The sequence below is a fragment of the Lemur catta genome, chromosome 11, assembly GCF_020740605.2.
Source record: "Lemur catta isolate mLemCat1 chromosome 11, mLemCat1.pri, whole genome shotgun sequence".
Classification (NCBI taxonomy): Eukaryota; Metazoa; Chordata; class Mammalia; order Primates; family Lemuridae; genus Lemur; species Lemur catta.
The window spans coordinates 76,492,644-76,506,401 of record NC_059138.1 but is presented as its reverse complement, the minus strand read 5'-3'; the positions used below and the strand labels follow the sequence as shown (position 1 = coordinate 76,506,401).

The window sequence follows — 13,758 nt, the reverse complement described above, 5'->3', positions numbered from 1 at the left end:
TCGCTTGGCAAGAGCCTGCCTGGCTGACAACGGGAGGTGGAGAACCTCACTCCCCATAGCTTGGCACAGTTTTCTTTCTACCCAGAGCCCGCCTTGGGATCCCAATCTGGAAGGCTTTCTGCCTTTCAAGCCCTGGCTGTCCTCTCTGGCGTGGAGAACAGAACTCTGCCCCCAAGGGTGTGGCCTGGGAGATACAAAAGCTCTCACATCCCCTTAGGGGGGTGCGGTGGGTGACATTCTACTTGTGGCCTGAGTAGAATCAGCCCTTCCTGGAAGCAACTGAAAAACTTCCTCCTGACTGTTGGGAAATCATCCACAACTTCCCCCAGAAGTCCAAAACTGGAGTGGAAAAGCAACTCTGAAGGGGCATTGGACTGAAATGGGTTATGAGACACCGCATCTCCCACAAGGGCCAAGGCCAAGACTCGACTTGAGAAACTGGCAGTGCCCAGGGCCCCTCTGGCAGCATGGCCCTGACCCATCTACCGCCCCAGGTCCCACCCTGCCCCTCCAAACGCTGCCCTGGCCACCCCAGGCAACCCTTCACTCCTCTCTCTGCCCTCAGGCCTTGGACATCTTGTTCTCTTTACTGGAATACCATTCTGCCTCCCCTCCCTGTTTGTCTGGATAACTCATTCATTTGTCCATGCGTTCATTCAACAAAAATTCTAAGGGCCTCTTCTGCAGACTAGGCACTGGGCTGGATGCCAGAGATCCAGCTGCAAACCAGACAGCCCAAGCAGGCCCCATTCTCATGGGGCTTGTGCTCTGGGGACAGGGGGAAGACATGGACAGGTAGCGACACCAATGAACAAGAGCACCAATTAGGAGTGGAGTTATTAGAGGCAGGGCTTGGGTTTATCTTAACTGGGGAGGTCAGTGAAAGGCCTCCATGAAGCCATGGCCTCTGAGCAGTGGGAGGAGCCAGCAGGCAGAGTGCCTGAGCACACAGGCCTGTGGGCCCAGCAAGGAGTTTGAGGATATTTGCTAGGAAGTGCGGAACAGGAGTGTGCAAGAATGTGCATGAAGGTGATCAGGGGTTCTGATCATCCTTCAGATCTCAGTAAGATTGAAATGTCGCCCCTCCAGAAAGCCTGCCCTGATCCTTTTGTGTCCCAGCGAACTCTTAGCATCCTGCATGCCCCTTTTAACTTATAACTGCCCATCCATATGTTTTCCTGTTCAACTGTTGGTGCCAGGAGGGCAAGGCTATATCCGTCTTGTTCAGCCGCATATACCACTAAGAACTTGGTAAGTATGCTCTGCATGCTTTTGTTCAATGCAAGGGAGGAACATAGGCAGGTGGTCCATATGTGCTCAGAATCCCTGCACCCTCTGAGGACAGCCAGAGGTCTCTCACTTAGCAAGTTCTACCCAGTCAGGAGTGTTCCTAGGCACAGAAGACTGTGTTGACCCCACTAGGGAGAGCCGATGGCAGGGTCTCTGCCACAACGTTAAACTCAAACCTCCTAGCATGCTGCTGGGCAGAACTTCCAGAACAGGCAGTGGGGAACAACCCTGATCAGACAAGAGGACTGCGGGTAGATCCAGGTGTGAAGAGGAGGGGAGCAAAGAAAAGAATAAGGACAAGGTGAGTGAGATCTTGCTGTGGAAATGTTATGTTGTTGTGTTTATGGTTAGCACCTTGTGGTTTGAGAGAAAATAACTTGATTATTATTCGGTAAAACCATTAGAAAAATTGTAAGATGCCAAGCAGGAAAAGCTACCTTCACTTGTACCTTGTCTAAGGCAAAATCATCTATGCTGGTGAATGTGCTTCATTTGTGGACTAAGCTTGGCTAGACGTTCTCCTAGTGAACACTGTCTCCCCGGAGTCTGAACATGAGCACGTGGGGAAGGGGCCTTGTTGTCTTGGTAACACCTAGGCTTTTTTAAAAAAGGCTCTGAAATGCTTGTGACAAAGAATAAATACCTTTCAATATAGTTCAGGAATTGAGCTATGGTTTTAAAAATCCATTTAATTAGTAATATAACTTTAGAAAGAAGAATGGGGGTACCTACTAGGCAGGAGCAGGAGGATTGGAGTACTGAAGAATTTTCTTTCTTGATCTAGGTAATAAGTTCACAGCTATGATGAACATAAGTTCATGGTGGTTTTGTGATCATTCATTAAGCAGAATACATATGAGTAGCGCACTGTTCTGTATGTATGTGATATTTCAACTAGAAGTGTAAAAGAAAAAAGAGCAAATGACTGAAGTTCTACAACTCCAAGGGCGACCAGCACAAGCTGGTAACTGGGCACTTGGGCAGGGAAGGGAAGCAGGATGCCTCCTCAGGGAAGCCTTGCCAGCCTGCAGCCCTGGCCAGCACCTTGCCAAGACTTTCATCACGGCACCAACTATGGTGTAGGATTATGGTTCTCTATCTGTCTCTCAACCTCACAGAGCATTTCTGGAGAAAACACGCATCTTATTTTCCCCTATGTCACTTGTGCCTGCACAAAGAGGTTCCAGGAATGCATACTGAACGAACGAGAATGAGAACGAGGCACCCAGTGCGAACACTGTGTGAAAATGAATGGCTGCAGGGAGTGGAAGCAGTGTACTGTGAGGCTGCCTGGAATGTTAGTCACGGCTGTTGGCAGAGAGGAGACAGTGTGGGGAGGGGGTAGAGGCCTGGACTTAGTCAAAGGGTCAGCAGGTTGATGTAGGGGTGGAAGAGATTCAGGCAGCTTGCCTTCTGACGGGGTGGACTTGGTTTCAATACCATTCCAGCAGCCCCTTACCACATGGAGCACCAACGACCAGCCCTCCCTGTTTTTAGAAACAAGTGTACACAGGTCCATTTAACACTGGTCAGCACAGGCCCTGACCAGCTGCCATCACCCTTTCCTTTCTTGACCTGCAGAAGACAGGAAATATCAGGGAACACACACACTTCCTTGCTTGTTTTTTCTGGACGCTATGGAGAAGCGCTGGGAAAAGAAGATATCGCCAGAAGGAGCACTGACTTACCGAGCACAGTTGGCTCTGCTATCTCCTTCAAACAGGAGTTTTTGTAGGACACTGCCTTGGACAGCTGCCAGGACCCCACAGGGACCACCCTGCAAAGAATGATATGTGTTACTGCCAGTGAGAACTGGCCCAGGAACCCCTGCCCACAGGTTACAGATCACGAGGCCCCCGCTATGTGGCTTGGCCCTCACGTTGTCTTTGACGTAGCAATTGCTTCCATAATGCACTGATCCCGAGTCACAGAGAGGGGGTGACAAGGCCCCAGTGCCTACCCTAAAAAAAGAGGCTGATATGCAATGTGTGTTGGGAGAAAAGTGACCCTTCAGGACCAGTCAGGTGTGAAGCTCAGGACATCACCATAGATTTCCCTGCACCTAGGGAAATGTTTCTATGTCCATAGGCTGAGGGTATTAATTGCCTACTCAGCCTTTGAGGCCAATCCTAAAGGCCTCCTCCTCCAGGAAGCTTTCCCTGCTCATCTCAGCTGCCAGTTAGCCTTTCAGCAGCCTACACTTATGTGAGCTCTCTTATGCCCAGCTTGTGGCCTGCCTCAGCACCCCATTAGGCGTATCTCTCTCCCTCCTACCCTTCAGTGCAAAGGCTCCCTGAGGAGCCCACCCCTGTAGGCATCATAGGGCCTAGCACAGGGCCTGGCCCCCAGGACACATCAGCAAAGGCCAGTGGGACAAAACAGCACAAACAGTGCCCATCCAGGTTCAGGGACTGTCAGAGAAGGAGGTGGGGGCACAAGAAGATGGGCTCAGCTTGGCTACGTGAGGGAAGGTCAGAAACTGGTGGTCTTAGGGCTCTTCCTCAGATAGCATGGGGCAGGAAGGCTCCTGGGACTTGAGAAATGGAACCTGGCTGCCCTGTTCATTTGCTGATTCTTAGATCCTACATTTAACATATCTTCGGGCCCTTAATGAGTATAACTTGGGAAATGTATGCAAGCCACATTCAAAGCCTGCCACCATTAACCTACATTTGCCCGGCTTCTATCACATCCTCCTCTTCAAGCACCTGCTCCACATACTTCATCCTTTTGTTTTTTCCTGTAGCCCCTAGACTTTCATACAGCCTCCCCTTCATTCATGCTGCCACCTATCTGGAGTGCCCTTTCTCTAGCTCCACCTGAAAAATCCTGTTCATTTCTTGATGTTCAGCCTAAGAAGGCCCCTCCAATGCCCCCAACCAGACTCAGGGCCTCCTTCTTCCCCCTGTCTAAACATCCCAGCATCATGCACCACTCACAGAAAGTGCTCCTTAAATCCATGTGCAAAGCAGAGGGTCTTGTTCCCCAGCTCTTGTTCCACGAGCCACACAAGAAGTATGGCTGTGCCCAGTGACAACTCAGCATGTATGGGGTTGGCTGGCCCAGGATAGCCCAGCTAATGCCTGAAGGACTGACCAAACTGAGAGGCACCCTCACCACTCCATGAGATACCTGGCAGAAAGGGCACTGGGAAACTTAAGAGCAACCTGCCTTCTTCTGCACAATGCCGTACTTTAACGAGGCTGTGTTGTTAAAGGAAAAACTCTGAAGTTTCCATTCTTCATTGAAACAGCAAAAGTTGGAACCAAACAGAAGGGTCTTTATTTCCTAGGAAAAGAAGAGAGAGTTTTATTGGTTGTTTTAAAAGCAAACAATACAATGCTCGGTGTGAATATTCCCACAGGAGTTGGTCTTGAATTCTAACAGCCGTACATTTTCTAACAGGGTTATCTCTTTTCTTTTTATTTTACAAGCCCATTCTTCTCATATTTGAGGAAACAGAAACTCAACCCTGAGGGTATTACCTATGGAATATCTTTAAACCAAACCAGCCTGTGCTGACGTGAGCCAAAATCTTTGTAGGCTCCTTACAGAGACCTTGAAACACAAAATTTTAGTTTTTCAAAGGATCTTGGAGCTCCTCTGATCCTCCACAGGAAAAACTAGAGGTTTTCAAACCCAACCTCACATTATAATCACCTAGGAAGCCCTTTAAAATCATCCTGATGCTCAGGCAACATGCCAGGCCAATTAAATCTGAATTGCAGGGGATGAGAGTCCAGTATCAATAGTTTTATACGTCCCCCTATGATTCCACTGTGCAGCCAGGGTTGAGAACCACTGCTCTAGTACAGGGTTAGCAAACTATGATTCACAGGCCAAATCCACTCCCCCCACTCTTTTGTAAATAAAGTTTTACTGGCATACAGCAATGCCCATTTGTTTACATATTGTCTATGGCTGCTTTTAAAGCACAAGGGCAGAGGTGAATCACTGCAGCAAAGATCGCGTGGTCAACAAAGCCAAAAATCTACTATCTAGCCCTTCACAGAAAAGCGTGCTGACTCCTGCTCTAGTACAACCCTTTATCACATGTAAGAATCCCCTCTATGAAGCCCCACAAACCCTGTCTGAGCACCCCAACCGCCCAAGAAGGGATTCCCACTGCCTGCCAAGGCAGCTCCTCCATTTTTCTACAGCTTCGTCTTCTCCAGATTTCTAGCTGCTAACAAGCTCACTGTTCGTCTCCCATTAACCTAAACACCACCCACAGAGCCTCAGAAACGGTCAATCCCTTCCCCACTGACAGGCCCTCAGTGGGAAGGCAGAGCCTCTCCTGCCAGCTCTTCCTGGCGGGCCTGCCCTCTCTCTCTGCCATGGTTTTACATCTGAGGGGGTCTCTGAAGCCTCAAGTGAGCCCCAAGACCAAGAGGCAGATTCTGTAGCCACCTCTTTGCACCCCCTCTTTGTGTCAGACCTTTCCTACAGACTCAGATTATTTTCCACTAGAATCAGTTCTTTTTTTTTTTTTTTTTATTAAGTGTAAGGAAAATCTCTGTGACAGAAGCATTTGTCCACGTGCCATCAAAATGTGGGCTGGTGGCACACAAGAGAGAGGATGCATGCATTCATCTGTCAAGGCCTGGTTCCCCTCCTTGTGCCAATTATAATCATCCATGTATTTGACCTGAGTTTCCTGAGAGCCTAGAAACTGCAGACTTCAGTTTTCTGGCTGAACCCCATCTCCATTCTCTTACCTACCGAATGACAGCTCCCAGCCAGGCACAGAATGGTCGACAGAGCCTGGAAACCTGGACTCCACTTGCCCTCAAGGCCAAGGGCCCAGGGCTCTCATTTTCCCACTGTGGGCCTCACTTTTTCCAGCTGCTTTTGGAGATGCTACTGCTGGGTGATCTTGAGGAGCCTCTAAGGGCCCTTCCCCAAATGGGAGCACTCTGGCCATCACGGCCCTGTGGCTATGGAAGGCTAGAGCACCTACTACCAGGTTTGGGGCCATTTAAATGTGTCTGACCCTCTGTGGCTTCAAAAGAGGGAGGAGAAGGAGAGGGGAGGGGGGAGAAGGGAGAAGGAGAGAGGGGAGGGAGAAGGAGAGAGGGAAGGGAGAAGGGAGGGAAAGGACAAAACCTCTACAAAAATCTTTTATTTTTTGATCAGTGTGCAGAGTAAATATGCAAAAGGTAGAAGAGGAGGTCAGCTGTGTTCCCAGGAATTTTATTTTTCCTCCTGGATCCCGGTTGAAGGCCAGGGGAGGAAAGCAAGAGTGACATTCCATCCCACAGGAACCTCTGACCACAGGGAGGGTGAGGCCACCCTGGCCATGGCCAGTAGGGATGAGGTACAGCAGCTCTGGGCCAGTAAAATAACTGGGTCCTGCAGTGTTTGCATGGGGGGAGTATACCCTCCTCCCTCACTTTTGTCTTGGAGAGAGAAAGGGAGCTGCCAGGACTGGAACACAGTTTTCCACACTGTTGGTTCAGGTTTTCTTATGCATCACACCCAAATTTCCATTTCAACAATGACCAAGAGATTACAATGAGATGGATTAAGCCAGGAAGATCAAAATCGCATCATCCTCATCAATTCGTATCAAGACACTTTGAACATGGGAGTCTCTTACACGTTTAAGTTGACACCTACCTTTGCTACTAAGAGGTCGATTGGCTTTGACTCTGTCTGCAGCTTGAGTATTGATGGGACTGGGCATAGGATGACTTCTTCCCTTACCATATCATCCTCCACATCCTCTGAAAGAAAACCATGGACATGTGAGCCCCCCGTTATGCCTCACAGAGAACAGACTATGAAGTGATTGAGCACTGTGAGCATAGATAATTTTGGAGAAGGCTTAGAGAAAGGAGGGCTCCTCCACCATTCACCCCAGCTCTGCTTTGGGGCTCCCAGGAAAGCAGAATGAGACAGACCTTACTCCTGTCATGACCCCTCTCTGTTCATGCCACGAGGTTGCTGTTGGGCAGGACTTAGCTATTGGCCCACTAGAAAGTTCCACACATGGACGTGCAGTGAAACAAGTGCCTAGGGCCTAAGCCACTGAGCTAGGCCCAGAAAAGCCTAGCTCAGACACATTGCTCACAAAAAACATGGGCATGATAAGCAAGTTCATCCTCCTAAGGACAAACATGAAGAGGACAAACATGAATTAGAAAAGAAAATGTAACCATGCCTAATAAAATAATAATAATAGCATATCATCACTATTGTAGCTTACATTTATTGACCACCTGGATTTTATCATGTAACCCCCTCGACAGCCTTACAAAGGGATAATTACCCTATTTACAGATGAGAAAACTGAGGCTTAGAAGAATTAAGTAACTGGCCCCAAGTCAGCAAATGAAAAGTGGCAAAGACAGAGTAAAAACTCAGGCAACTCCTAGACACTCTGCCATCCTGCCTCCCCTGAACCTCCAGAAGAAACACTAAGCCATATTCCAGATGTAGCCATCCCACAGTTGGAGCATGATAAGAGATTTGGTCCCCAGTGTTGGAGGTGGGGCCTGGTGGAAGGTGTCTGGGTCATGGCAGGTGGATCCCTCACAAATGGCTTGGTGTTCTCACCATGATAATGAGTGAGTTCTCGCTTTATTAGTTCACAAGAGAGCTGGTTGTTTAAAAGAGCCTGGCCCCACCTCCTCCCTGTCTTGCTCCTTCTTTTGCCATGTGACACATCTGTTCCACCTTCGCCTTTCACCCTGATTGGAAGCTCCCTGAAATCCTCACCAAAAGCAGATGCTGGGACGATGTTTCTTGTGCAGCCTATAGAACTGTGAGCCAAATGAACCTCTTTTCTTTATAAATGACCCAGCCTCAGGTACTTCCTTTATAGCAACTCAAATGAACTAACACAGGGCAACTGGGCTCAGAGAGGGTCCCACCTGAGTCTTTGGTAGCACCAGCCTGTGACTTCCCAGCTGGCCGAGGCACCCTCGCCACTATACCCACGGCCACTGCACTCCCCGGAACACTCAGGTGAAGGACCCAAGAAAACACAATGCCAAGGCAATGGCGCTGGCACATCTGGGCAGAGTGGACTCCAGAGAGTAGCTAAGGCCTTGGCTCCATGAATTTGGCTCCCAAGAGGAGTCTACCAGAGTGGGCCTGTTTGAGTGGAGCGTGGTATCAAAACCCAACATTCCCTGGACACACACGTTATATCTTATTCTACAGCCTCCTTTTTTCCCCTGGAGGAGAACCAGCCACAGCACAAGGCAAACTCCTAGAGACTTGATCCTACTGAATACGCAGACAGAATTACCTTTGGCCAGAAAAAAAAGTATGGAATTTAAGTAAGAATCTGAATTTAAATGAGAATCCTTCTTAGTTAGGGTCTCTGAAAAACCTACCCTGTGACCATGGCTTCACACAAATAACTTGAAATAAAACCAGATGTTCACCCAGCAACATGAATGGAGCTTAAAAACATGGTGCTGGGTAGAAAAAGTCAGAAACCAAATGAGATATATAACACAATACTATTTACATCAAGTAAAAATACATGCACACAAAACAACACTACACATTTAGCAAGAACATAGACAAGAAAAAGATATAGATTAATCATAAGAGAATGGCTGCTTATGGGGACAGAAGGTCATGGAAGTGTGGAGCCTATGTGGAGATTTCAGTTTAGTCTGAGGTTGTCAGGGAGGGAGCCAGGCCTAAAACATGCTCTGCCTGTGCCCCACAAAGTAAGCCTGGGAATAGAGGCTGGGGGCCCAGATGAAGAAGACCAGGTGGAACACAGGACAGTGGGGGGCCCCCAGAAGGAGGAAGCCTCCCTTGGCTTCTACAGGGAGGAATTGATCCCAGTGCAGGGAGTTGGTTTAGGACCACAAAGCAGGCCTCAGGCCCAGATGTGGTGCGACCGCCATGCAAGGGAAAAACAAAATGCTCCAGAATGACATGTTGGCCATGCAGACAAAACTGTTAGCAAATGCCAGTGGTTTCAGAATGCTATTTTTAAGGTCCTGGTATAAATGTCTGGTTGAAAAGAAGCAAGGAGTTTTGTTTCCCATACCATTTTATGTACTCTTTGGAGAAAGAAGAAAAAAAAAAAAATACACAAATACACATACACAGACACAGAGTATTAATAATTGCATTTCATTTCAAGAGAGAGTCAAAGATACCAAGAGGAATGATGTTCACCTATGGATTCTATAGGGAGAACAACCCATATAGCTCTTTTCTAGGAGCCTGTGCAGTATCTCTCACTGACCACAAGACATCTTCTAGAAGTGCCCAAGACCAGAAATTTGGCATCCCTCCAGGGGTGCTCTCCTCTATTCCACCTCTCCTCTACCCCCCAACCAGTGCCCCAGGCTGAAACCTCAGCCCTCTCCCACCTGCCAAGCCACCCCAGCCTCTGGATTATCCTGCCTCCAGAATGTCTCATATCTGTCCCCCCACCCCCACCTTTCTCTCTCCACTGTTACAGGAATATGTCATTATTTTTCTATTTGCTTATCAAGTGCTTCATTGAACATCCATGATATATTAGGAACAACGTGAGACAGAGGAGGTCCCGAGATGACTACAGCACCACCCCTGCATTCACGGAGTTCACTGCCCAGTGGGGAAGACAGAGCCCCAAAACAAATTGTAATATAACACAATAGTGCTGAAATAGTTCAAGGGTTTTAAGAACAGAAGGGAAGAGGGTCATAATGGGTCAGGGACGCTTCCCATTAGAGGCAACACTTGAGGAGGGCCCTGAAATACCCACAGGATTTCCCAGGTAATGGGGTTCTCATCACCCTTCTCTGGACTATTTCCAGAGCCCCCTCACCAGTTGTCTCCCAACATCCAGGCTCATACCTCTAAAATCCATTCTACACCCAAATCTAGATGTAGCCCCTGAATGCATGCCTGGATATCCTCCTCACTAGCACCGAATCTTCCAGGGCTCCTTACTGCCCAATGACTTACAGCCCAGCTCTTTAGCACAGCACTCAAAATCATCCTTGCCCTGGCCCAGCCTTGCCCCCAGCCTCATCTTCCACTGACCCCAGGACCTTCCCTTGTAGGCCAGTCACCCCCAGCCAATCTCTCTCTCGAACACTCCAGGCTCATGTGGTTCCTTCCACATCTCTATTTGGCAAGACCTTGCTCATCCTTCAAAGTCCAGCCTAAATGCCAACTCACTGTGGAAACTTCCGGAACCCACCACAGAACTTTGCTTACACATCTATCTCTTGAAGCAGTTAAGCACTGCTGGGCACCTGCTTCGTGTGATGCTGTGGGAGGACACGTTTCTCCCTTTGTTCCACCCAACCCTGCCCTCCAAAAAGGCTAGGCCACCTTTGATTCACCTTGTCTGCTTTCAACACAGCCTTGCATATGCCCTAGCAGGTAACTGCTAACAAAAGTTTGCTGAATTGAATCAAAGTAAAATGAATTGGGATGGAAAAGGAAGTGCTGTTCCTCCAACCGAATTCAATTCCTTGTTTCTACACCGCCTCCTCCCCAAGTCCTCTCTTTCCTCTTCTCTCTTTCATTACGTTCTCTCAGGGACTGGGTTCCAGGGTCCCTTATCCTTCTCCTCCTCCTTTTCTAAATCATTAGCTGAGCCACTAGCAAAGAGGGGGTTGGCCTCCCTCTGGAAAACATGCACACACATGTGCGCACACTCACAACCCCCACCCCCACACACACTTCAAACAGCTGGCTTCTGAGAATTGCTAAAAGCCTTCCTTCCAGTAGAAGCTTTCTGGGTTCAGAAGGTTGGGAGCTGCTTTGCTTTGTGACCAAACACAAGTGGATTCATTGGAAAATTTCAAAGTGCGGTGCTACACAGAAAGGCTTCAGATGCCAGCGCTTCCTGGCTCCTACGTAGGCCGAACAATCCCCACTAGCCATTCTGGTGATTAAAACTCTCAAGATTCATTACCTCTAAGGAGTTACACAGAGTAAACAAACCCCTACCTCCACTGTCCAGAGACCTGTCCCTCTCTTTCAACTTCATCAAAGCAAACTGTCAGACTGCAAGTATCACACATGGAACTTCTAAAGGGGGGCATGGCTTTTTTCCTTTAGTTTAAAAGGGGGTGCTTCAAAGGGAGAAGAAAAGCATATGAACAGCTCTTGTCTGCCAAAATGGTCCAACAGGTAAACTGCTGGCTTCCAGAAGAAGAGCAAATGACAGGACTACTTAAGCCTCATCCTTTCGCATCCAATCCTTGGACTGGACATCTTCAATATACAGCTGCTTTTGCCAAGCCCTGCAAGCACATCAGTCTATGGGGAGTAGAGAATTACAAAAAAAATAGAGAAAAAAAAAAGTTGCTTCAAGACTAAAGAGTGGAAGGAAATGTTCTCTATCTTGATCTTGGAGAGCAGTTAGTTACATAGCTGGACACATTAAGCAGAAATGCACAGAGCTGAACATTTAAGGTCTTCAGACTTGGTACACTTCAATGTTTGCATTTTATACCTCAATAATATGTTGATAAACTTTTAAAAAGGATGGACCTTCCCAGGCAGAGCTATACTAATATTCTCACTGAGAACTGTCTTTTGGAGACCTTAATAGGTTCTAGAAGGCCTAAAAGAAACTCCAAATGCAGGAAGGTCTTCTCCAGCCCCGCAGTGTGGATCCAGAAATGAGCAGACTTCTTATTTCTCAGGAAAGACAGGCAGTAGAAGACACCAACAAAAAAGAGAGAAACTTGCTATACTCACTGAGGCCAGGTGGGAGAAAAGGAGCCCCCCCACCACCACCTCCCACACAGCGCCAACAAGGACCCCCTGGGCCTTGATGGGCACAACACAGAGGCACCCACGGCACCTACCAAGCTGTAGGGCACCCAGCTCACCATCCGCCTTGTGAGATGCCAGCAACTGATTTTTCCTGGAAAAAAGAAAATGTCAATGTACCAGAGTACAAACAGCAGAGAAGACTGGAAGGAGTGTTGGGTGGGGATTCAGGAGACAAGTTTCTCTAGCTCTGGCCCTGCCTCTCTGTGTGTGCCTTGAACAGGGCACTCCTCCTCTCTTGGCCACAGGTTTCAGAGGGGTTGAGACCAAATGGCCCCACGGTGCCTGTCAATTCTGTGTTTTGATGACAAGCCACACACACCAGCCAATATAAGATGGTAAACTCTGTAGTTTGACACTGAATGTAAGCCTGTCTCACTGATGTCACTGAGATACTGCTAGGAAACACATACAAAAATAAATCAAGTTCTTGTAATCATTGCACAGAATTTTTTCATCTCATCTCTATGGGGTTTTTTTGTTTGTTTATTTCCTCTCTCCCAGCTGTCTTCTCAAGCCATCAATAGCCATTTATAAGAAAGCTCTGAAATGCACCAAGGTATTTAAAGAAACCTGCTCTGTATCCTTCTGTTAGCTGAAAAAATTGCCCTGTGATTCTGATTTGTAAATTCAGGGACGTGCATGCAGAACTTTCTTAAAATGGGCCACCTGCATTTTAGCTCTCTTTAGATTTTTTCTTTCCTCCAGCATGCATCGATCTGAACTAAAGTCATATCGTTTTGAAAAAAGAATACATTAAAAATAACAATATTACATCACTCTCCGAAACCCTTTTACTATGTTAAAAAATGACAGCTCTTTTGAACGTGGCATTGAAATATCTTTTCCTCCAACATCCTTGCAGGCTAAGATATGATTGAAGTAACAATCGTAATCTTGCCACGATGTGCTCTATTGAATTGGTTTCCTGCTGAAGATGTATGAAGGGGCGTGAATGGACGACTGCGGAGGACACACAGTCCCAAGCCGGTGAGCACGTACTTCTGCAGACACCGGGTCTCCTCTGCTAGTGCTAGAACACAGAGTTCCATCCCCCTCTCCCAGGCAGCCCTCCCCTCCACATATCCTCCCTACTCAGTCAAGCCATTTTCCTCAATTCAAAACCACAAAATCCCTCGGCCCTGACACTACCAGGATTCTACCGGCATTCTCTGGGGGCTTGGTGAAGCATGAGCTGGAAAGAGGAGTGAAGGCATAGAGGGGTGGTTAGAGGCATATGGAAGGGGCAGTCAATGTCGGGGCTGTGTAGGAGCACAATCCCCGGCCCCTTTTATCAGAAGCCTCTCCTAGCCTTACTTCTCCCATCCCACCTTCACCCCCTCACCCCTGCTCTGCAACAAAAGGCTGAGGACCTGAGCTCTACTCTGTCAACCCCTTCTGTCACTGCTATATCTGGAGACTAAGACAAGGCACCTTCCCCTCGCTGTGTCTCAGTGTCCCTGTCTAAAAAGCAAGGACCAAGACTCTGGTACTAGATGTCCTCTAAAATCCCCCTTGAACAATTTCAAGCAGAGAACAGCAGAAGCAGAAACATCTCTCCAACATCCTGAGTCCCTGAGTCTCTTCTGAACTCACCTCGGCTTTCTGCCTCTTCTTCTCTCACCTAGATTATTTTAAAGCCTTCTAACTGGTTTCCTAACCCCCAGAGTGTGAGCTATCCCTCAGCATCTTCACGTGGCTATCTAAGTCATC

At 48.0% G+C, this 13,758-nt stretch overlaps 1 protein-coding gene across 4 annotated transcripts in view; it reads right to left on the bottom strand.

Moving 5' to 3' along the window:
* Positions 1-13,758, bottom strand: part of MINDY4 (MINDY lysine 48 deubiquitinase 4) — a 111,587-nt gene that overhangs the window by 50,447 nt on the left and 47,382 nt on the right. For all 4 annotated transcript variants that reach the window (XM_045565148.1, XM_045565149.1, XM_045565151.1 and 1 more), the window contains 4 exons: positions 12,081-12,139; positions 6,910-7,016; positions 4,462-4,578; positions 2,979-3,067 (listed from right to left, as the gene is read on the bottom strand). In XM_045565148.1, coding sequence (XP_045421104.1) covers positions 2,979-3,067; positions 4,462-4,578; positions 6,910-7,016; positions 12,081-12,139 — 372 coding nt within the window. The remainder of the gene's footprint in view (positions 1-2,978; positions 3,068-4,461; positions 4,579-6,909; positions 7,017-12,080; positions 12,140-13,758) is intronic.